Source organism: Molossus molossus, unplaced genomic scaffold, assembly GCF_014108415.1.
Source record: "Molossus molossus isolate mMolMol1 unplaced genomic scaffold, mMolMol1.p scaffold_m16_p_10, whole genome shotgun sequence".
Lineage (NCBI taxonomy): Eukaryota > Metazoa > Chordata > Mammalia > Chiroptera > Molossidae > Molossus > Molossus molossus.
In genome coordinates, this window is record NW_023425345.1 from 61,268,430 (window position 1) to 61,291,885 (window position 23,456).

Below are 23,456 nucleotides of genomic sequence, written 5' to 3' on the forward strand. Positions count from 1 at the left end.
TTTGATCAGTTTACTTTTTTTTTCTGAATAGGCTTACTCATTATTAACTGATGAAAGATAACACATATGATATTAAAAACTAACATCTAATGGTTGGTTCTACTGTCATGATTGTCAGTTAATGCTCAAGTAGGAAAAAAATTTCATTTGGTTTCTTAGCTCTAGGGGGCAGGGGAGTCTATCTATTGGACCATTTTAAAACTGCGTCACAGTTTCTGTTAGCATCGGCTGTGGACAGCCCTTTACTGTCACATAGCTGTGCGCCCTCCATGGCAACACTATGCCCAATTTCATGCCAGTGAACATTTGTTTACAGTGATAAAAGGGGTCGCCCTGGCTGATTTGGTTCAGCGGTTAGAGCATCAGCCCGCAGTCCGGAGAGACCCGGGTTTGGTTCCCGCTAAGGGCACGTACCTCGGTTGCAGTTTGTCCCCGGCCCTGGTTGGGTGGTGCGAGAGGCAGCCACTCGATGTGTCCCTTTCACGTCGATGTTTCTCTCTCTCTCTCTTCCTCTCCCTCCCTCCCACTCTATCTGTACAAAAAATGGAAAAATGTCCTCGGGTGAGGATTAAAAAAAAAGGGGGGGGGGGGGTCGTTTCTTTCTCATTTCCACAACTCATTCAAATGATTGTTTCAGTAACATAAAAATATAAAATTTACTGGGTCCATCTTGAATTTTTTTTCTCCTAATGAAGAACTTCCAGACTATTTCTAGGTGTAATTTAACTGAAAACACTACATCAACTTTAAATTTATTTTAATGATATGTACAGGAGTTAACAAATTACAATTAAAATGAAATCAGTTATGTTAATTCCACATAACTTAAAAATCATGCAACACTGCATGGTAAAAACAACAGCTTTGTTCATATACAAAAGAGTATTTTTTTGAGACTTGTGATAGATAGTATATTGAAATTTTTAACATAAGCTTTTTTCAGAGTATTTTATAGAAATTTAAAGACCTGATTAATTAGTTAATACATTATTAGGAAAGACAATAAACATTATTAGTAAAGTGAGGTTATAATCAATTAATTTCAAAATTACACCAGGTATAGGGTTGAATGTAGTCTCATGAAATAAATGCTTGGTTAAGAAAATAGTTTTGAAAAAGATCTCATATTGAAGCTATGTATTAATTTTGTCAAATCAGGTTATATAAATCAATAATTGTCAAGTTTACTCAGTTAAAGAAAATATGCTATTCCTTTCTGATACTCATAAATAAGTACTTATATAGTTTTTATATACAAGTGAAGAAAAGTTCATTGTAAAAAATATACTGCCAATCCACTTATGGTTGAAGTAGCTCTTTATCTCACACATTAAATTGCATTGATGAAAATGTCCAATTTAAATCATATTCAACCAGCATAAATATTTAAGCTGAGTATTGTTGTAAACAATAGAGAAAAACAAACTATTTTATTTTGTCATTGGGCAGCATTCTACTTCTCAGCTTAGAATGCTATAGAAAGGCTCAACATTTAATTTAATCAAAGCCAAGACCCACTAAACTTAAACAAAGTGAACGTTTTCAAAGTGCATAATTTCCAACTCATTCACTTGTAATATCCAATTCCAGTTCATCAGCAAGAAAATAAAATGTACTTGGCTATAAAAATACTAAGGAATGTTACTGAAAAAGAAAGGCTATTTGGTAGAAGTAACTACAAAAATAATTAGTGTAAATCTCTGTAAAGCTTTAATGCAAGAACATCAGTACACTTTCTTTCCATAAACCTTAAAGCATGATCATTACCAAGATTTAAATTTCCACCTTTCAAGTACTTGAAAAGAAGTTGCAACAAAGTGTCTCTTCAAAAATTAAGCAACCAGAAGGATCATGCAGGTGCTAATCTGCCAACATCTGGGGACACTGGTATCTGTGTTGGGTTGTCTTCTCTGGCTCCACTGGCAGCGAGTACAGGCAAGGAGTTCCTCTGAAACGCAGGTGTAGGGCAACCAGTCACACCAACATGTTCATCTTCACCGGTGTCTGAATCTGGTGTTGTAACTTCACTGTCCTGAAAACCCAGGATCTCACAAACTGCTTGTGGCAATTCCTGAATATGAAAAATCAAAAAACAAAACCATCATTCACTATACAGAAGAATTAATCACAAAATAACACCTCCAATTAAGACTATGATTCCAGAATTTGAACATTTGTTCTAACAGTGTAATTCTTACGTACCCTCTCAAATCTTCCTTCTCTACTCCAAATGAAATCCTAACCACTTTTTTCATTAAGTGGTTCCCTGGTCTTCTATTCTGAATTAATCACTCTCCACCCCACTCTACCCTCCCCACCAAAAAAACCATATAGTTACTAATATTTAGCATTTGGTTCATTCTCATTGTTTTTCTATCTTATTTACACTGTCTTTTCCCCTCAATATACAAAGGTCCCTTAAAGATAAGAAGGTATCACTGCCCTGGCCGGTTTTGCTCAGCGGTTAGAGCACCAGCCCGCGGACCAGAGAGTCCCGGGTTCGGTTCCCACTAAGGGCATGTACTTCAGTTGCAGTTTGGCCCCGGCCTCGGTTGGGATCGTGCGGGTGTCAACCAGTGGATGTGTCTCTCTCATGTTGATGTTTCTCTCTCTCTCTTCCTCCTTCTCTCCCTCCCACTCTATCTGAAGATAAATGCAAAAATGTCCTCAAGGATTAAAAAAAATTTTTTAAAAAGAAGGTATCACTGACATGTTTTGAACAAAATAGCTACCAAATAAGTGTTTATAAAACTGAACCAAAATAAGTATCTGGAACCATGAACAAATGAGGAAAAGACCAAAAAAGAATTCTCATAAAAATGCAAAAGCCAAAATACATCAATGATGTGGTTTGAATTCAGATCATAACACATCAAATTTGCCTTTTCAGGCAAACTAAGAGCATGACATACAAATGTAATGACATGGACTTAATCACTTCTGATTAACATCTATCTTTATTTGGAGGCACTACAAATTCGACTGGGTAATAAACCAATGCTTACATTCTACAGCCTTGTTATTTTTACAGAAATGTTTTCATTACTTTTGCCATTTTGCATTATATAATTTTCATCTAGCATAGTTAATCAACTGTTTTCAATTATGTGCTATAAATCTATAATTCTAAATTAAATGCTAGCCAATGCTTTGTATCTGCCTTCAACTTGCTAAAGCTGCCATTTATATTACTTCTAAGAAGAAAAATTCTTTCTTCACCTCAACCCACCCAAAACATATAACAAAAAATCTTGCAATTATTTAAAATACTGTATACCGTGAGCCCTGGTCGGGTGGCTCAGAGGTTGCTGCATTGTCCCAAGCACTAAAAGGTTGCAGGTTCGTTTCTGGTCAGGGCACATACTGGAGGCAATCAATAGATGTCTCTCTCTCTCTCTCTCTCTCTCTCTCACTCTCACTCTCACTCTTACCCTCCTTCTCTCTAAACATATCCTTGGGTGAGGATTAAAAAAAAATACTGTATACCTTGCATTTCCCCATCTGTAGAGAAATTGCTTCTGCCTTGCATAGTACATCTTCCACATCAATTTTCATGGACAATTCATTGATATGCTAAAATGAATCAATAAAATAAAATGATAATCAAAATTGAAAGCACTATATGTTCTACTATATTATTTATTACCAATTATATTTCACTATAGATAAAATCTTTAAAATAAAAATATTCACACACTACAAATAGAAAATTCATCTTTCCTTAGATCACTTCAAGTTTTAAAGCTGAAAAATAACTAATAAGTATATAGAACATTAAATTTAACAACTGTCGCCCTGGCCGGTTTGGCTCAGCGGTTGGAGCATTGGCCTGCGGACCAAGGATTCCCGGGTTCGGTTCCCGCTAAGGACACGTACCTCGGTTGCAGTTTGTCCCCGGTCCAGTTGGGGTCGTGTGGGTGGCAACCACTTGATGTGTCTCTCACACAACGATGTTTCTCTCTCTCTCTTCCTCCCTCTCTCCCTCCTGTTCTATCTGAAGATAAATGGAAAAAAAAAAATTTAACAACTGTCTCAAGTCTACTATCTCAAAGTTATAAGCAAAATACAATTTTTTTTTTAAAGAAAACTAAACTACCAAGAAAAAGCATTTGTTGAATTTCCTTTTCTTCCTAATTAGCCAGGTAAAAATAGTAACTGGCCAACATGTATTGGGTAAACAGTCATTCCCAGAGCCAGTCCCAGTACTGTTACTGATACAATTTAAGTTACTCAAGGGATTCAATAAAGCTCCAAGAAAATGTTTTGTGTATCAAAACCACCAAAAAGAGGAAAGAGCCAAAATACTAAAATCTTAAATTAAAGAAATAACAACCTTAAGTATTTCATTAAAACCATAATGCTTTTCCATTATTTGCTGCTTTTCTGATTCCAAAATAGCACAACAGAGAAGAAGGTGGAAATTTTTACATGGTAATTCAGTCCACATTACCTGTAAAACAAAACAACTATTTAGTAAACCATATTAATTCTAAAATATGTTCCTCATATATACAATGCTGAACTCTAAATGACTTCTATGCAAAGCAGAAGTTGCCTACATGGAGTAGTCAACCAGTTTTCTAGTTAGGAAATGAGGAGTAGAGTAAGGAAGTCTTATCTTTATCTACAAAGCAACTACCATCGAGCTTAACATTACACGAATACGATGAATTCCAAATGTGACTCTTTAGGGAGCCACAATAAGCAAATCACTGAGTCTAATCAATATGATAAATGGTATTAATTTAAGAGCCACAACTATGAGGTTACGTTTAAGGTGTAAGAGTCAGAGGCATTTGAAATATTTTTCTGAACTTTCAATTACATGCTGTAAATTAATTTTAAAGTTTCTCACTATTAAATCACCCTCAGTCTCTAGAAAAGAAATCTAAATCCTGTAAATAAAAAAAGATTCAGTTACACAATGCATGGAACCAAAGACACTCAGAGTCAACTCTACGTTTTAAACATCATACTATACAAGTCAGATATTGTGACAAAACTGAATCAACTACCCAAAATGCATACCCACATACATAAAACGTTTGATCAGTAGCTGCATTTCTTCCTAAATATAAGTAATGCCCTCAAATTTAAGGCCTAAATTTCCCCTGGTTAATGTACCTGATAATATCTTATCTGGAAACATAAAAAGACCCATATAACCATACTATTAACACATACCTAAAATACTTTTACTTCTTTCACCAGGAGTAAATCAAGTTGAGTAATTTTGGGACCAAGCCAATTTTTTAAAGTTTAAATGAAATTCAATTAACCTCCAAGGTTTTACTTAAAATCCCAATATATTTGGTAAACACAGATTAGGAAGTTATTCTATAGCTATGTGGTAATAATATTCTCAATCATCCTTTTAAAAAAGTTGAGATACTGCCCTGGCCAGTTTGGTTCAACAGTCAGCCCACAGACCAAGTGTCACGGGTTCAATTACCAGTCAAGGGCACATACCTGGGTTCAATCCCTGGCCCCGGTCAAGGTCCTGTGGGAGGCAAGCAACCAATGTCTCTCTCTCACATTGATGTTTCTCTCCCTTCTGCTCTCCACCCCGCACCCCCTCCACACTCTTAGATAATCAATGCAAAAAGATCCTCGGGTAAGGATTAACAAAACAAAAAGTTGAGATACTAGTTTAACAAAATTGATAAACTTTAAAAATATGATTCCAGGTCAAGAATATGTGAGTTTTTCTTAAAATTCTATGTTCCTCATCTGTTAAATGTGGATGTTAGAATGTGTGTTATATTATTCTCGGTATTTTGCTCTAACTTAAATTTCTTTTACAAAAGGCAAAACACAAGGCAGCTCCCTCCCAATACCTCAAAATATAAATCAATTGCCACCTCAACTGCCTGGCCTGTCAAAACCTCTTGAACTAGAATACAATCTACCTAGAATGAGGCAGAGCCTCACGCAGCCAGGTCTTCCCAGGACAGACAGACACGAGTGGTCCAGAGAACAGGTTCTAGGAAACCAACTGGCCACAGAGCTCATAAGGGTCATGATTTACAGAACAAGGCTCAAAAACCAGATATTCAGTTCAAAATCATTAATTTTTAAGGAGAGACGACAAACTATCAGATTTTTGAAACATACTTGCTCTAGAAATCTCAGACTATTATAATCCATTTATGTTCTATAGAATAAATTTTTGCTTTCCATAATATTATATTTGTATAATTTAAGAACTTACCTCCCATAATCGAAGAATATCTAGAAAACTAAATTCCCTTTTAAATCTGATTAAAAGCCATCTGAAGCAAAAATAAAGGTATCCAGAGTCCTGAGATTCTATACAGAAGAAAAAATATATATATGGCTTACTATAATGCTAATTATCTCAGAACACAGTGACCTATTTCAAACTCAAATTTTCTATGCATCTTAGTCTATTACAAGTCCTATAAATTTAATTACCTTCTACTAATTCAAGGAAACAATTCAAACCTGCAGGCTAACTTCTTTAAACAAAAACAACCAAACAACAACAAATCATTCATTTTATAAATTCTTTTAAGATGTAAGTACACAGCCCAACTAGTGTGGCTCAATTAGTTGAGTGTCATCCCATGCACCAGGAGGTTGCCAGTTTGATTCTCAGTCAGGCCACATGCCTGGGTTGTGGGCTCAATCCCCAGTAGGAGGCATGCAGGAGGCAGCTGATGAATGTTTCTCTCATCAATGTGTCTATCTCTCTCCCTCTCCCTTCCTCTCTCTGAAATCAATAGAAACATAATTTTTTTTTAAAAAAAGAACAAAACTATCTTTAAAGAAAAAAAAAATTTTTAAGACCTAAGTACACGAAGACAGTTTGGTCCCACACTTTCATTCCTCAGAGGATCCCAGGCAACAGTAATAGAACCTAGATGTCTTTAAGAGAGTTATTTACATTTTTCTCCCTGTGTATTACCCTACAATTTGCTGATTCACTAACCTTACCTAAGTAACTGCAAAATCCACTGTCCAACAATCGAAGTAAGGTACTTAGTTGAATTAGTTGGGTCTTCATGCCTTGCATTTGTTCTTCAAAATTCTGATGCTTTACAAAAGAAAACACGTTACCAAATAAGTAATATTTAATAAATATTTTATAGTACATAATGACTAATAACTAAACCATAAGTCTAAAGACAAATGTTGGACTAATACCACACCGATTATATTTTTAAAAATCACAACAAATTAAAAAGCTAAAGCAACATTAAAAAAGAAGGAAAGAGAATCTCTGGCCTCAAACTCTATTCTTTTGATTTAGAGAAAGAAGAATGCAGAGACAGTTAACTGCAGGCTGGTGACATACAAATTTCTGACATCGAATAAGAGATTGGTGAAAGGAACACACATTTGGGAAATAAACTTTTATCAAATCACTTCCACTGTTAAATATTTCTTTTTTTTTTTTTTTAATCCTCACCCGAGGATATTTTTTCCTTTTTTTTTTTTTTTTGTACAGATAGAGTGGGAGGGAGGGAGAGGAAGGGAGAGAGAGAGAGAAACATCGACGTGAAGGGACACATCGAGTGGCTGCCACCCGCACAACCAACCAAGGCCGGGGACAAACTGCAACCAAAGTACGTGCCCTTAGCGGGAACCGAACCCGGGTCTCTCCGGACCGCAGGCCGACGCTCTAACCGCTGAGCCAAACTGGCCAAGGGCGCACTGTTAAATATTTCTTCAAATTATCACATACAACTTAATTTTAGCTTTAACATGTATCTTTTTAAAAAATTAACTATTTCTTAGATTTGATGACATTAGGGAAATCTGTAATGCCAAAACCATCTTTATGACAATACTAGAGATTATATGCATCTTGCATTTTAGAATCTCCCTCAAGTATAAAGGCTATAAAATGTGTGATAATGCAAAACACTGAACACAGAAGCATGTATGACTAAACTAGATGTTAAAGAAAATGAAAATGTAAGACAATCCCTCTTCTCAGTAAATCTGTTTTTGTTTTGGAAAACTAACTTTCCATTTTAAAATGATAGATATGTTCAGTTGTAGTAGGTTTACTGTTATTTGTAAATGAACAAATATTAAATTTCTCAGTACTAATTTTTCACGTGATAAACATCAATAGATAACCTATATAAACAAATAATAACATTTAAAAGTGTGAAGGGTCCTGAGATCACAAAGTTTGAGAACTGCTGTGGTTTACATGCTTCCAAAAATCTTCAAAGTTTAGTTGATTCCCTACCAACACTTCAGTCAAAGACAGAGGGGGCACCAAAATAAACAAAAGGCTTCTTAGATTATTCTGATCCCTTTAAAACGTGCACCAACCCCTCTTTGGTGACATACAACCTTAACCCTTGTGAAAGCCTAAGAACATCCACTCCTTCAGGCTTATTTTTTGGTTTTAGAAACAGTAGTACTATGTTAGAAGTATGTATCAGATTAGAAACCATCCATTTTTGGTAAAAACAAGAAATAACTTAAAGGCTACTAATTCTCAATAAACTAGTTTCTCTTTAATGATTTAAAGAATAGTTTAACAGACTAATATAAGCCTTTAAGATAGCGTTTCTTCACATTTACCATGTGGACCTGAAGGGGAAAAGTAGAATGAACTCTCTCAGTAACAGCATCATTTTTGTTAGGACACGGCCAAAACCTAGTTGGTTAGGGAGTACCAATATGGCATAGCCACTCTACCCACTCAGCTATGAAAAGGAGCACTCCCAACATGACAGAAGCCAGCTCTGGACAAATAGCTATTTCTGGAGAAGAAGAAGATCTATATGGATATACAAAGGGCCTTAACAGTATCTATAAATAAATATGTGTGTATGTATATACATACACATGAATATGTATGCATATATATGTGCATACATATATTATATATGCATATTACATCTGATGTATACATACATACATATGCATATATAAGATATGGGGGTGGAAGGTGAGGAGAAGAAAGGGAGGGACTAGACCTACAATGGATGTGAGTCAATATCAACAGAAATAAATCTACAGACATTAGATTTAGCTGTCACATAAGAAATAATATATTATATGAAATAAAGCTTTAAACAAAATGGAGTCAAACAACAGCAGGATCAAGTAAAGGGCACTAAAACAACAGCAATAAAGTGAAAATTAATCGTGCAAGTTATTTTGATTGTAACACACTGCCCTTTCAATATTACTTCTTAAAAAAAGATGTTAGTAGACAATATATTAAGAGATCTTTTTAGAATAAAGACAAGAAAAATCCCCAGACATCCTCCGTAGGAAAGGCAAACACAGAGGACATTTACTATGAAAAAGACAGAAGAACATGAACCTTCATATACAAAAAATAACAAATAGATTACAAGTGTCTATTACAGATGTTCAGGAAGTTATCTTTACCTTTGATACCTAATACCTGCACATGTATGTATGCGATTAGTATCATAATATTTGAACATGACAATATTTCCTCAGTTGTATGCAATACTATTATTGTAAAACACTACACACAGTAGGTTCACATTAACTCTGCTGGAGTACCTACTGTACTAAGCACTGGGGAAATATTCATGTGTTTATTCTACAAAAAATCTGTTGAACAAAAATCTCATCAGGCATTAGAAAAATGATGGAAGCATACCAGAGAACTAGTTAAGCAAAGACATGAACCCTTTACCAAGTAACATACCAGCTCTAGTGTAAAGAGGATAAACAACACAAACACAAGGAAGGCAGACAAGAGTTTTTATAAAATTAACATCAGTTGCAGACCTTTATAACAAATGCCTCAGGTTTCTAGAGCACTGGGGAGTAATTGGAACTAAGAAGGCAAGTAAAATCAGTGAATCAAAAAGGTAAGGAAGAACCCTGGCCAGTTTGGCTCAGCAGTTAGAGCGCTGGCCCGCAGACCAGACAGTCCTGGGTTCGGTTCCTCCTAAGGGCACGTACCTTGGTTGCAGTTTGTCCCCGGCCCCGGTTGGGGTCGTGTGGGTGGCAACCAGTCAATGTGTGTCTCTCACATCAATGTTTCTCTCTCTCGTCCTCCCTACCTCCCTCCCGATCTATCTGAAGATAAATGCAAAAATGTCCTCGGGAGAAAATAAAAAAAAAAATAGGTAAGGAAGACAAACTATGATATTACTAGATCACTGTAATTTGTTGTCTGAGTCAATTATACACCCCTGTATTATAATTAAAATTAAAATTACTGTACGTATGGACTGCAGAACTATGTATTCAAGCACCCCGACAAATCCTTCAACACCAGGTGCAACCTCTCGACCACTCCTTGTGTGAGGGCAATAGCTTTTTTCCAAAAATTTGGGTGTGGTGAAACCAAGCCAATTAGAGTGTGCTTGTTCACTGATTGGCTATCCTACCCTGATCCTATCCTGGCCAGATTGGCTCAGCCTCATGCAAGTTTGTTTCTCTCATACACACTTCTACATTACTACACATCAGAAGCATCTTTGCTCTTGTGAGTGTTTGCGATTTCTTAGAACTTTTATCTAAGCCCCATGATGGCTCCCAAACGTGCTGCTTCTTCTAAGTCTTCTGACGATGAAACTAAGCGCTGGAGGAAGATGCTTACCATCCAGGAGAAGGTGAAATTCTTGGATATGATCAAAAATGGCAAGAAAATCATGAAGGTTGCCGGCCATTACAACTTAAATGAGTCTACCATTCACTCCACCCATAAAGATGAAAAGAACATCCATGCAACATCTACTGTCTCTTTCAACAAAGAAGCAAAGTGCATCGTGACGAGTCGTAATAAGTTCATAGTAAAAAGAGAGCCTGCCCTAGCCATTTGGATCAGCGAGAGCTGCAAGAAAAACATTCCGTTGGATTGGCTGGTCATCCAGGAGAAGACGAGGCAGCTCTATCAGCGCTATATGGCAGACAAACCTCAACCAGGACCCTCTTCTGCAATGTTCATGTATTTCCCAGAGAGCAAGGGTTGGTACGAGAAGTTCCAGAAGAGGTATCATCTGAAGAATGTCGTTCTCCGCAGAGAAGCTGCCTCTGCTGACCAGCCTGCAGCGGAGGACTACGTGAACAACACGTTCCAGACGATCCTTGAGGAGGGCGAGTATCATCCAGAACAGGTGTTCAATATGAACAAACAGGACTGGTCTGGAAAAGAATGCCTTCCCGGACATTCATTTTCAAGGATGAGGCCAAAGTTCGTGGCTTCAAGGCATATAAGGATCGCATGACTATCGTTATGTGTGGAAATGCTGAGGGATTTTTGCTCAAACCTGCCCTTACCTACAAGTCCAAGAACCCTAGGGCCCTGAAGAATAAAAACAAGAACCTGCTGCCGGTGCATTGGATGCACAGCGACAAGGGCTGGCTCACGGAGCAGCTGTCACTGGACTGGTTCCACGAGTGCTTCATCCCCCAAGTCAAGCTGTATCTCGCGGAGAAGGGACTGGAGTTTAACATCCTTCTCCTCCTGGACAATGCTGGAGGTCATGCGCAAGACCTATCCTACCACGGTGTGTGGATTGAGTTCCTTCCTCCCAACACCACTTTGCTGATCCAGCCCATGAATCAAGGTGTTATTCGCATGTTCAAGGTCCTCTACACGCAAAACACCCTGCAGCACCTCGTCAAAGGCATGGACCTTAAGGGGAACTTCTTGCTGAAGGAGTAGTGGCGGCAGTATACCATCGTGACCTGTCTGAAGAACATCCAGCCCGCGTTGAAGGACATAAAGACAGAGACCGTGAAGTCCAGCTGGAAGATGCTGTGGCCTGAAATTGTCCACGACTACAGAGGATTCACCCCAGAGGATGTAAGCAACTTGGCAGTAGAGAAGGCAGTTAGGCTAGCCCTGATGCTGGGAGGAGAAGGTTTCGCAGATATGGCCCACGATGACGTGGATGAGCTGCTGGAGACACATTCGATCCCTTAACTGATGAGGATCTGGTGGAGATGACTAAGTCTGTGAGTGAGGAGGAGGAAGAGCAGCCAGAGGTTCCTGGGGGTCAGGAGGAGGAAGTTGGCCTTACACTTGAGCGTCTCTCGCAAGTTGTGAGAACTATTAAGGTAGTACAGGACATGACTGGCAAATGGGACCCACAAACAATGTGTGCATTGTGGTTCCAAAATGCACTTGATGGAGCGATGGAACCCTACAAAAGCCTCTCATGCATATGAAAAGACAATGCCAGCAACTGCCTACCACGATGTTCTTCAGACGCACACCCACACACCCACTGCCTACTCCTAGTGCTCCTTCAGGGGAAAAAGACGACAACACACCTGCTGACGATATGCACCACCTGAAGACTCTCCTACTGAGGTCTTGCCTTCAGAGGAGCAGTAACCTTGCTCTTCTTTGCTGTGCAGTACATCTCTTCATCTTCATCGCTTCATCATCGAACAAATTGCACTATTTTCATAGGTTAGTGGTTGTGTGTAAGAACTGTGTGTGTGGCCCTGGCCAGTTTTGTTCAGTGGTTAGAGCGTCAGCCTACAGACCAGAGAGTCCTGGGTTTGGTTCCCGCTAAGAGCACGTACCTACCTCGGTTGCAATTTGTCCCTGGCCCCAGTTGGGGTTGTGTGGGTGGCAACCACTCCGTGTGTCTCTCTCACATCGATGTTTCTCTCTCTCTCTTCCTCCCTCTCTCCCTCCCGCTCTATCTGAAGATAAATGCAAAAAACTGTCCTCCTGTGAGGATAAAAAAAAAGAACTGTGGCCCTGGCCGGTTTGGCTCAGCGGTTAGAGCATCGACCTGCGGTCCGGAGAGACCCAAGTTCGGTTCCCGCTAAGGGCATGTACTTCGGTTGCAGTTTGTCCCCGGCCCTGGTTGGTTGTGTGGGTGGCAGCCACTCGATGTGTCCCTTTCACATCGATGTTTCTCTCTCTCTCTCGTCCTCTCTCTCCCTCCCACACTATCTGAACAAAAAATGGAAAAATGTCCTCGGGTGAGGATGGAAAAAAAAAAAAAAAAGAACTGTGTGTGTGTAATTAAATGTACAATAATAATGGTATTTGTGATGTCTAATATGTCTTATTTTCTCTAATATATTGGGTAATATGAGTGTAATGGTGACTAAAGAGTGTTATTTCATGTTTAGAGGGCTCTAATAATGTTAATAAACTTATTTAGAAGGTTGTAAACAGGTTTTCTCTGCTCTAACTGTGAAAATATTTGATTTATAAATAAAGAATCCTATTTCATGGAAATTCATTTATCGCACTAGAGTCTGGAACTGATTAACCGCAGTAAACCAGCAAACCATTTCAATATCCGACACTGAAGCCCACAATGAAGTATATTAATCTTATTCTGAAACAGTACAGTGACCTATGTAGTCAAGTCTTTGGATTTCATATGCCTTTATCTACTCTTAGGCCCTCTGCTTTTTTTTTTTCATTCTAAAAGATAACTTAAGACTGCTCTATTTTATTTTCCTGTTATAGTCTCTCTGTACTACTGTCCTAGAACTCTACTGCCAAGATATATCAATGATAATAGATAAAATGTTATTTGTAATATGTATATATAGACATAGTTCAACTCTAATAACCACATGCTTCTGAGAAAATAACAGTGAACTACTAAGAAAGTGTCAGCATTACAAATAGTTCAAACACATCTAGAGAAAAATCAGTGACAAAATCCAAAATGTTCACAAAAAGTAAGGATATTACTTAGTATGACTAAGCTTTATCTTTGAAACAGATGATATAAAAGTTCAACTACTTCACAAGAACTGAATTCATCTATTCATCAATATTCTGTAATGACTCCTGGCTCTTCTGCAAAATACAAGCATTTACTGATATTAAAACTTGATTATTCTTGTCCTACAGGCACTTTCCTATCTACTTTTTGTATTAAAAACAATGGCAGCATTTTTAAGCCTCTTGAAAAGGCTGTTAAAAAAAGAAACAAACACAAAGCAATTTTTTAAAGTTCCATCATAACTGGTTAAATATAAGCATCGATCTTATTACATATAATAAGATTAAACAACTAAAATTTTCGAGTTGGTATGATTAAAGGGAGGAACCCCATTCTTACCATTTGGTCCATGTAGGAGACAAAGCACCAAAAGGCATCGACCTCATTTTCCATCACATATAAAAGAGGGGAAAGTAAGTCACTCATTCCTTGCACATATCCTAAGGAGAAAAAAAAAAAATCATGTCTCCGAAAACTTAAGTGTTATGTATCCTTCTGTGCATATCACCACCATTTCATTTAAAATTTCATCTTTTCTTTGGTTCAGAAACTGGTAGATATAATGTTCACTAATAAACAAGGATGAGGAAGTCTAGCAATGATGTGAGAAAATTGAGTTGTTTTAGATTGAGATGTCAAGCATATTATCTTTCTTTCAGTAGGTGTCTTAGTATAGATATCACTATCAAGAGTGGGTAATATTATTAAAAAATAATGTGCAAGCCCTGACCAGATGGCTCTGTTGGTTAGAACATTGTCCCATACACAAAAAGGTTGTGGGTTCGATTCCCACAGGGCATGTACAGAAGGCCAATCAAAGTCTATGCCTATGTCTATATCTCTCTCTGTCTCTCCCCACTTCCCTACCTTCCTCTCTCTAAAAATCAATAAACGTATCCTTGGGTGAGGATAAAAAATTAAAAAATTAAAAATAATATGCAAAAGCATTATGAGAAAGAAAAGAGGTAAAGAGAAAACCCAGAGAAACATTAAATGTAAGAATACATACTTGGCCTGGCCGGTGTGGCTCAGTGGCTGCACGTCGACCAATGCACCAAGAGGTTGCCAGTTCAATTCCTGGTCAGGGCACATGCCCAGGTTGTGAGCCAAATCCCCAGTGGGGGGCATGCAGGAGGCAGCCAATCGATGTTTTATCTCTCTCTCTCCCTCTCCCTTCTCTCTCTCTAAAATCAATAAAGAAAAAAAAATTAAAAAAAAAAAAAAATACATACTTGGAGGAGATTGAATAGTCAAAGGAAAAAAGGATACCAAGAGAAAAGATTTTTATAAAAGTCAAGGGGAAGAAAGTTGCCAGGCCAGAGTAGTAAACAGTACCAAGTTGCCTTGAATAAGCCAAGTAAAATAAGCACTAAAACCCGGCCAGTGAGGCTCAGTAGACTGAGTCTTGTCTCATGAACTGAGAGGTCCTGGTTCAATTCCTGGTCAGGGCACATGGCAGGGTTTCAGTCCTGATCCCCAGTAGGGGGCGTGCAGGAGGCAGCCAATTTACACTTCTCTCTCACATCGATGTTTCTATCTCTCCCTTCCTCTCTCTAAAAAAATCAATAAAAACATATTTAAAAAGATCCAACTGCTTTAGCAATCAATTCACTGGTAATATAAATCAAAGGAGTCACAACAAAATTATGTACTTCTCTTAAATAGTTGACTTTTTGTCTTCTTTCTTGTTACTCTATATCCAAGCCATACTACCAACTGGGTCAATCCAATCAACATGTTGTGCCTAAAACTGTCACTTTAACCACCTTTCTCTTGATGCTGTTATAATTTTTCAGTTATGGCACTAATTACAGCCCTTACTTAAAGAAAAATTATAAAGTTGAAGATTCAGGTCCCTTATTTAAAAATGAACAAAAAGTCTTGGTTCTACTTTTCACTTGAACATGTCAAACCTCTTGTTTTTTCGTTCCGATTTACAAAACCCTCAATTTTCTTAAGTGTTTTACAATTAAATTTCAGCTAAGACATAGATATTTGAACCAACAAAGTGACAAGAGCTCATTCTAGGCTTTCTTACATACATATTATCATTCAACTCTGGTAAGTTTGTACATTTGTTGAAGTTACATAGAGATATTTTTCCACTGGTGGCTTGGGAAGTCTATGAAGATTAGTCTTTCATTTGCAAATCCAAAGCTTATATTTTTAACATTCATCAAAATCTATGTGCACTGAAGCCATTTAAAGAGTATATGTTTTAAAAGGGAAGAGGATATTTCTGCTAGAAAGGATATATAACTGCATCGCTATTCCCATTTTGGAAGAAAACTTTTTAAAAAATGAACCAGGAAGCATATAAACCAAAGTCTCTTGAAAAAACTCAGATTAAATGTGTAACAGAGAGGCACGCAGGATCTCCTTACAAATAAATATTTAGTTCCATCTGTTCTGAGCCTCTGCCCTATTATCTATTGCTATGCCTAGTCTTTAGCAACCTATGTATACACTGTACGCTGTGGAAAAGTATGGCTCTACTCACTTTAGCACAAAAGAACTTTTGGGTTCCCATGGTGGGCATCTGATTATTACAGTACCAGAAAATGGAGTTACCAAGACAATTTAAGAAAAGTGTCACACACAAAAAAAGATGGCATGTGACATTGTATCTAAATGTAAACATTTCTACATATTTATTGCAGATGCTTTTTAAAATAAAGCACACTTGTGATGATTAATTTTGTGTGTCAACTTGAGTGGGCCACAGCATGCCCAGATGTCTGGTTAAACATTATTTCTGGGAATGTCTTAGAAGAGATTAGCATCTGAATTGGAGAAATGATTCAAGCAGAAGGCCCTCCCCAATGTGGGTGAGCATAATCAAATCCATTGAAAGAACCTGAATAGAATAAAAAGCTGAAGGAAGTCTGAATTTGCTCTCCGCCTGGTTGCTTGAGCTGGGACCATGGATCTTACCCTGCCCTCCGTGTTCCTGGTTCTCATGCCTTCAGACTCGCACTGTCATCTACAACACTGCTCCCCTGCTCTCAGTCCTCCAAACTACACACCAGCTTCCCTAGGTCTACAGCTTGCAGACAGCAAATTGTGGGACTTTTTTCTTTTTACTCTTTTTCTGGTTGGGGGGGGGGGGGGTGGAGAGCAAATACACATAATCTTAATGGTTCTGTTCTCTGGCAAAGCCTGACTAGTACAACTGTTAAGAAAAGAATAAGTAGGCTGAAAGGAAGACTAAATTGTTAACATCAAAACTCTCTTACATGGCACTGACACAGTGAAAGCAATGTCAAATATAAAGGTTAACTGAATTAAAGCATGAAAGAAATTCGATCTGAATTCAACAATGTGCAAAAGAATACTTACTTTACTGGAGCTGACTGACTGCATATGGTCTATAATAGAAATATTTCAAAGTGTGCTTTTCAAAAGATTTACAAAGCACCTTTCCTCTGGGGAAAAAAGTGCTTTATTATAAAGGTATAATTAATAAAAATTTCTAAGAAGCTAATTTAATCCTTTAAGTCTTCAGCTTTTGTATGGCATCACTACCATATTTCTTCTGTAAGTCTTACCTGAAGCAAGTAGTCAAATTAATCTTTGTATTCTAGTTGCTTTTAATCTATTTTATTTTACACATGATGTTCGTTGAGGTATGTCATGAGTTGCGGGGGTGGAATTAATGTACAAATTCCTTTTAATTAAGGAAAGATTAAAGCTGCTGAATTTAGCATTCAGTGATACCCAGAGTCTGCACTGGTGCTGACTGATGCACATCTTAACCAGCACTACTACAATTTCTGAAGCTGTTCTCTAAAATTATTGTCGTAGCCAAGTTGTTTCCGTGGAGAGGTATAAGAAATGATCTCCTTATATCCTAGTGTCTACTCTCACACTGATAAAAAAAACATTTCATCTACATCTAGCTTAATTTTCCAGGTTAAATGAACCTTAGCTCTTAAAGTATGAAATTTTTTTTAAATCTTAGTTGGAAATCATTTTTAAAAATTAAACACTCCCTCCCTTCTTCTTATATACAGTATTTTGAGTATAATCTCACTTTTTATTGGTTATTCAGGATCATCATATAGACACACACTGTAAAAAAAAAAAAAAAGATACCTCCCATAGCCATGTCCTAGGTGTGGGGTCTTTGAACTAACTAAAAATTGGTCCTCCCTGAGGTTTTTCTATCTGTTGTCGGTCATTTTTGTCTTCTGTCTTCTTTTGATAATTTTTGTCCACTTCCTCACTATTAAAAAGATTATATTCAATACAAATAAACCTATACCTACCTAATCTATGAGCTAAGAAGCCAAACAACTAAATATGACAGAATCACCTATAAGAGTAAATTTACAGCCCAAGTTCCTTTGCTATGAGTAAAAGGCAAAAAATGTGGCCCACTGCTTTATGAAAACTACCTTGGCTTCTCAAAAGGCCAGAGTTCTTAATGGAAAGCTTGGCTATGTTTCAGATAACTTAAGTATTTGACTAGAAAGAACGTGGGGTTAATACAGACAAATTAAGAGTAATTTATCCAGTTAGCTGGTCTGAGCCTATACTCTGAAAGAAAATCTGAGCATTCAGGAACTCCTTCTGAGAATATGAATAAATTCCTATCTCAAAATGATCACCTAAGAGTTCGAGACAATGCCTCTTGCTCCCTAGGACCATGTGTCTATTCCCTATAGTGGTAACAGAAACCAAAATGGCAAAGAGCTGGAGTGCTGAATGTATTAGTGTCAAGAATGCCAGCCTGAAGGACCTGTGTCTCCATCCTCGTCCAATATTTACTACTGTGCAACCTTGAATCACTTTCTGAATCAATATAACTTTATGCATAAAGTAGGCATTATTTCCCCACTTCTTCAAAAGGCTGCTTTCAGAATCCAAATCTAAATCTAAATCTAAATCAAGTATGACAGTACTCTGTAACCTAAAAAGCATTCTACCAATATGGTTTCAATGATTCAATCTGAACTCATTATAGGTGTGACAGATAGGACTGGCCAAAATTTAAAGAGAAATCTGAGATTTTCAACTTACTGTCACCAAAGAGGCTAATACCTCAAGATCCACTAAACAGTTTACATCTTCCCCTAATACATATAAGAAGCCAAGAGGAATTCACATAGATACAAATGGTGAATAAAATATACCCATAATTCAAGGTTAATTTGGGTTTAATATGCCGAATATCCAATGACATTCTCCAAAAGATGTCTCTAGCTATATTAAAGTAACCTGGAAAACACCTATTTCCACTATCCTCTACTTGGGAGTCCCACACATGGTAGGTAACTCAGAAACTTTGCACTGCTTATACTTACTTAAAGGTTGATGCTTAGGGAATTTGTTGGTCCATTAAAAAACAACTAAAGTTCTCTTGCCCCATAAAATATTGGTCCCTTAGGTTTTCTATCCCTTAGCATCTTTTCCCCATGCGATTCCCAAATTCCACCTCCAGCCCAGTCTTTATTTTTTCTTTATTGATTTGAGAGAAAGAGGAAGGGAGAGGGAGAGAGAGAGAGAAGCATCGATAAGAGAGAACATCGACTGGTTGCCTCCTAGGCATGTGCTCTGACCAGGAATCAAACCAGTGACCTCTTGGTGCATGAGTCAATGCTCAACCATTGAGCCACACTGGCTGGCCATCAATCCCCAATCTTTATTTTTATTTATTTATTTGTTTGTTTGTTTGTTTATTTAATCCTTACTCAAGGACATTTTTCCATTTTTTATTCAGATAGAGCGGGAAGGAGAGAGAGAGAGAGAGAAACATTGACGTGAAAAGGGACAAATCGAGTGGCTGCCACCCGCACGACCCAGCCAGGGCCAGGGACAGACTGCAGCCGAGGTACATGCCCTTAGCGGGAACCAAACCTGGGTCTCTGTGAACTGCAGGCCGACGCTCTAACCGCTGAACCAAACTGGCCAGGGCCAATCCCCAATCTTTAAAGTAAAGTTCTACATGCCCTATATAATTAAATGCACTGCCTGTGTAATAAATATATCAAATCAGCATGTTCCTTAACAAGGGAGAAAGTATATCAAACAAAGGTTCCAAAACTTTCTCACTTCACAGAATCCTTAATGTCTCATTTTTTTCCAAGGCACCCCTAGGCTCAAAGAAATAACTATTATTTCCATTTATTAAGCAGTTAGATCAAACAACTTAAGTATTTATGTTCTATGAATTTAACACCCATTGGGCACAACCCCCCTTCTCAATTCCTCATTCCTGTTCCTCATCAATTTTCAGCAGTACTTGCTTATCACAGCAAAGCCAAAAACAGTCTGCAAAAATATAACTTCAATCCTGGTGGGTATCGCTCAGTAGGATGGGCGTTGTTCAAAAGGTCTCCAGTTGTTCAATTCCTAGTCAGGACACATGCCTGGGTTGCAGGCTCAAACCTCAGTAGGAGGTGTTGCAGGAGGCAGCTGACTGATGTTTTACTCTCACATCACTGTTTTTCTCTCTCCCTCTCCCTTCCTCTCTCTCTAAAAATCAATTTAAAAAATCTTTTAAAAAAAGATATAATTTCATCAGAAGTAATGTGGCAATCTAATGCTGAAATCCTGAACTATTTCAGCTAGTAGAGCACTGTCCATACAGATGTCACTATATTTCCCGCAAAAGTTTAAAATATCCCACATTGTCCCCGTTAAGTTAGCTATGACAACACAGTGCTCCTCGGTACATAATTTGGGAGCCATAGCCTTATAAGTTTACAGTTCCCTATAGAACAATCCCTATAAAAACTATGCCAGAACTATTACATACATATAACAGGTTAACAAACTGAAATTTAAAAATAAATATATATAAATCTTTTTAAATTAGAATATTAGAGGACAACTTACCTAAATCAAAATCATACATACAGTAGGTCATCAAAATGTCATGAAGCAAAATTAACCCTGGATTATCTTGGCCTTCATAAAACTTGTTTGTTCGATCTGTTCTGTTAACATCTTTTTCTGAGGAGAAAAATCATCAAATATTTGAAAACCTTTTTTCAAAAAAAAACAGATTTTTATAAAGCTCACCTTTTAAACACAAGATTATTTCTCTTGCCATTAATTTTACTCTTGCCAAGACTTTACTTAATAAAACTAATTAATCAAATTCCACTTCAGATATGCAATAAAGTAGCATTTGGAATAATTTTTTTTTTCAATCAGTCTACCTCTTCGTGGGTATATTTTTAAATATTTTTTATTATTATTTAAACACAGAAACCATTTAACTGAATAATAGGCAATACTTCCATTAATTAAAAGTAACACTAATAATTCACGTTAGCAATAAAAATGCCAGTCCTGAATGATTGTGATTAGGCAGTACTATCTGAAAATAGTAATGAAAAAAAGCTACTATGCAATCAACTGTAATCAAAGAGATGTGTTTCATTTGTATTTGCTTCATTCATTATGAGAATATAAATTTCTTTGTCATGTTCCATAATAATTTTCAGGACAAGTTACTTCCTTATTTTCATACATACATTATTTAGCTTATATATTAATTAGTATAAGCAATTTATTTCAATTTTTAAAAAATGAAAATCCACATTTTGCTGAAAATGATTTCATAACATTCAAAATAGATTTGGAAACATCACTGGAAGACTATTCCAAGTTACACTGACAATTCAATTCACAAACCTATTAAATGCATCTTAGGAAAGACTTTACAACTAAAAAGGGCATTTCTCTAACTTAAATCCCTCAGTATATTAGAAAAATTTTTAAACTCAAAATGATTAATGTACTCTATAACCAATTCTGTTTAAATGTTATAACTGACTTCCACACCCACTTAAACTCAATACTTTACGAACATCCTTAATACTTGTTATGAAGAGATGGGGAGGTAATACTACAACAGAGCAGAATCTAACAATAGTGGTGACTTTGAGAACATTTTTTAATTTATTAGATCAATATTCTAGCTTTCTGTTAAAATACACTACTTTAGAGTTACTAAAACTATGTATCTATAGAATTGTTAATACATTTTTCAAACAAATAAGGAAAATACCAAAAAAAATGCTGTAAATGTAAAATTTTGTTTAAAAATGTCAAAATGTTTGTCTCATATCGCAGTTGAAAGAGGTATATAACAAGTTTTTTATTAACGTAAGCATAATTTACATAGTCATAATGCCACTATAGATGATCGAACTTAACAGGTGTTTGAAACACAGTAAAAAAGTAATTTGTACCCTCATGAACTACCTATACTTTTTCCCCTTGTATATTTCTGCCAGGCAGAATACCAAAAAATGAACAAAAATGGTATTTTACAAGAGAAGTGTTTCCAGAAACTATTTCTAGAAAAAAAAATGAGTACTTAAGTTTAAAAAAAAAAAAAATGCCCCCATTAAATCCAACCCTCCATCTAACTTGACGTAGCTAAAAAAAACTGAAGAAAAACACCATGATGCCAATTAAACACATTTTGCATTCACCACCACTAACCTTTCTTACTATTCCCTCTCGATATTCATTTAACTATTGTACAATTTCTTTCTTCTCAAGCTTCCAACACATTATCTTCTCCCACATCCATCATTTCTTCTCCGACCCCATCAGTTTCTATTACTCCACAAAACTCACTCCAGCCACCCTCACCTCCCTACTATACTTCAAACATTCTGGTGTGGAAACAAGTCTAACACATGTTTCTTTCTGCTTGGAGTGCCCTTCACCTGGATATCTACATAGTTCACCAATCCCCTTTTTTCGAGTTTCCACACAAATACTACCTTTTCAAAAAAAGTCTCTTCTGGTCACCACTTAAATCAATACAACACATAAACTTCCTAACCATCTTCCCTGCCTATTTTTCTATTTAACAGTTCATCACTAACATACCACATATGTTACTTACTTACCTCATTTACTGTCTGTTCTTCCCCACAGAACAAAACCTCCTTGATTTTCTGTTTTATTCCCTAATTAATCCCCAATGCCTAGAGGAGAACCTATTACATAATAGGCACTAAGTAAATATTGAATGAATGTAGGAATGTTTAAAATAATCAATGTGATTTTCAGAAAGATCCCTGATGATTCTAATGTGCAGCCAAAGTTAGGAACCACTGCTCTAAAGACTGGCATTCCTGGGCCTTTTTATCTGTCTTTTTTTTCCTCTAAGTAACATCTATCCCCATGGATATTTATACTGATAATACCCAAACTTGTACATTTCACCCAGATTATTCAACTAGCCACCTGACATTACATTTATTATGTCTCACTTTAAGGTATACATAGTCAACACCTAATTTAATTTCACCATGTCCCATTCTCATCTCAATAAGTGGTACCACCAAATGCGCAATTTCTCAAGTCAAGAAATGCAGTCCCATCCTTGATTACTCTTTTTCTCCTTCATACTCCATTTAATCAAAAAGTCCTATTATTTCTATCACCAGAATATAACTTAAATCCATCTATTTCTCCACATTTCTGCAACCACTATCTCTTGCTTGGAGTCATTTCTACTAATTGGTCTCTCTTACTCTTAACTTCGATTTAATCCATTTTCCACACAGAAAAGTACTTTAAAATACAAATAAGATGGTCTTACTTAAAATGCTCCAATAGTTTCTCTTCATACTTAAAATCCAACTTCTTGGCACAATCCACAAGGCCTAAAGCTTACCTGTGCATATTCTTTAATAAAGTGAATGTATGCCAAAAAAGGGGGGAAAAAGGCTTTTGGTACTCTTTCCTAAAAAATAATTTTGGAGAAAAGTATTATAGAAAAAGAATGCTTTGCCCTGG

The 23,456-nt window shown here is 36.8% G+C and overlaps 1 protein-coding gene across 5 annotated transcripts in view; it reads right to left on the bottom strand.

The window, feature by feature from the left end:
- Positions 1-740: 740 nt before the first annotated feature.
- The window catches only part of TBC1D15 (TBC1 domain family member 15), a 79,390-nt gene continuing 56,674 nt past the window's right edge, over positions 741-23,456 (bottom strand). For all 5 annotated transcript variants that reach the window (XM_036251067.1, XM_036251069.1, XM_036251066.1 and 2 more), the window contains 7 exons: positions 20,526-20,642; positions 14,025-14,125; positions 6,958-7,057; positions 6,212-6,309; positions 4,334-4,450; positions 3,487-3,573; positions 741-2,071 (listed from right to left, as the gene is read on the bottom strand). In XM_036251067.1, coding sequence (XP_036106960.1) covers positions 1,850-2,071; positions 3,487-3,573; positions 4,334-4,450; positions 6,212-6,309; positions 6,958-7,057; positions 14,025-14,125; positions 20,526-20,642 — 842 coding nt within the window. In that variant the 3' untranslated portion in view covers positions 741-1,849. The remainder of the gene's footprint in view (positions 2,072-3,486; positions 3,574-4,333; positions 4,451-6,211; positions 6,310-6,957; positions 7,058-14,024; positions 14,126-20,525; positions 20,643-23,456) is intronic.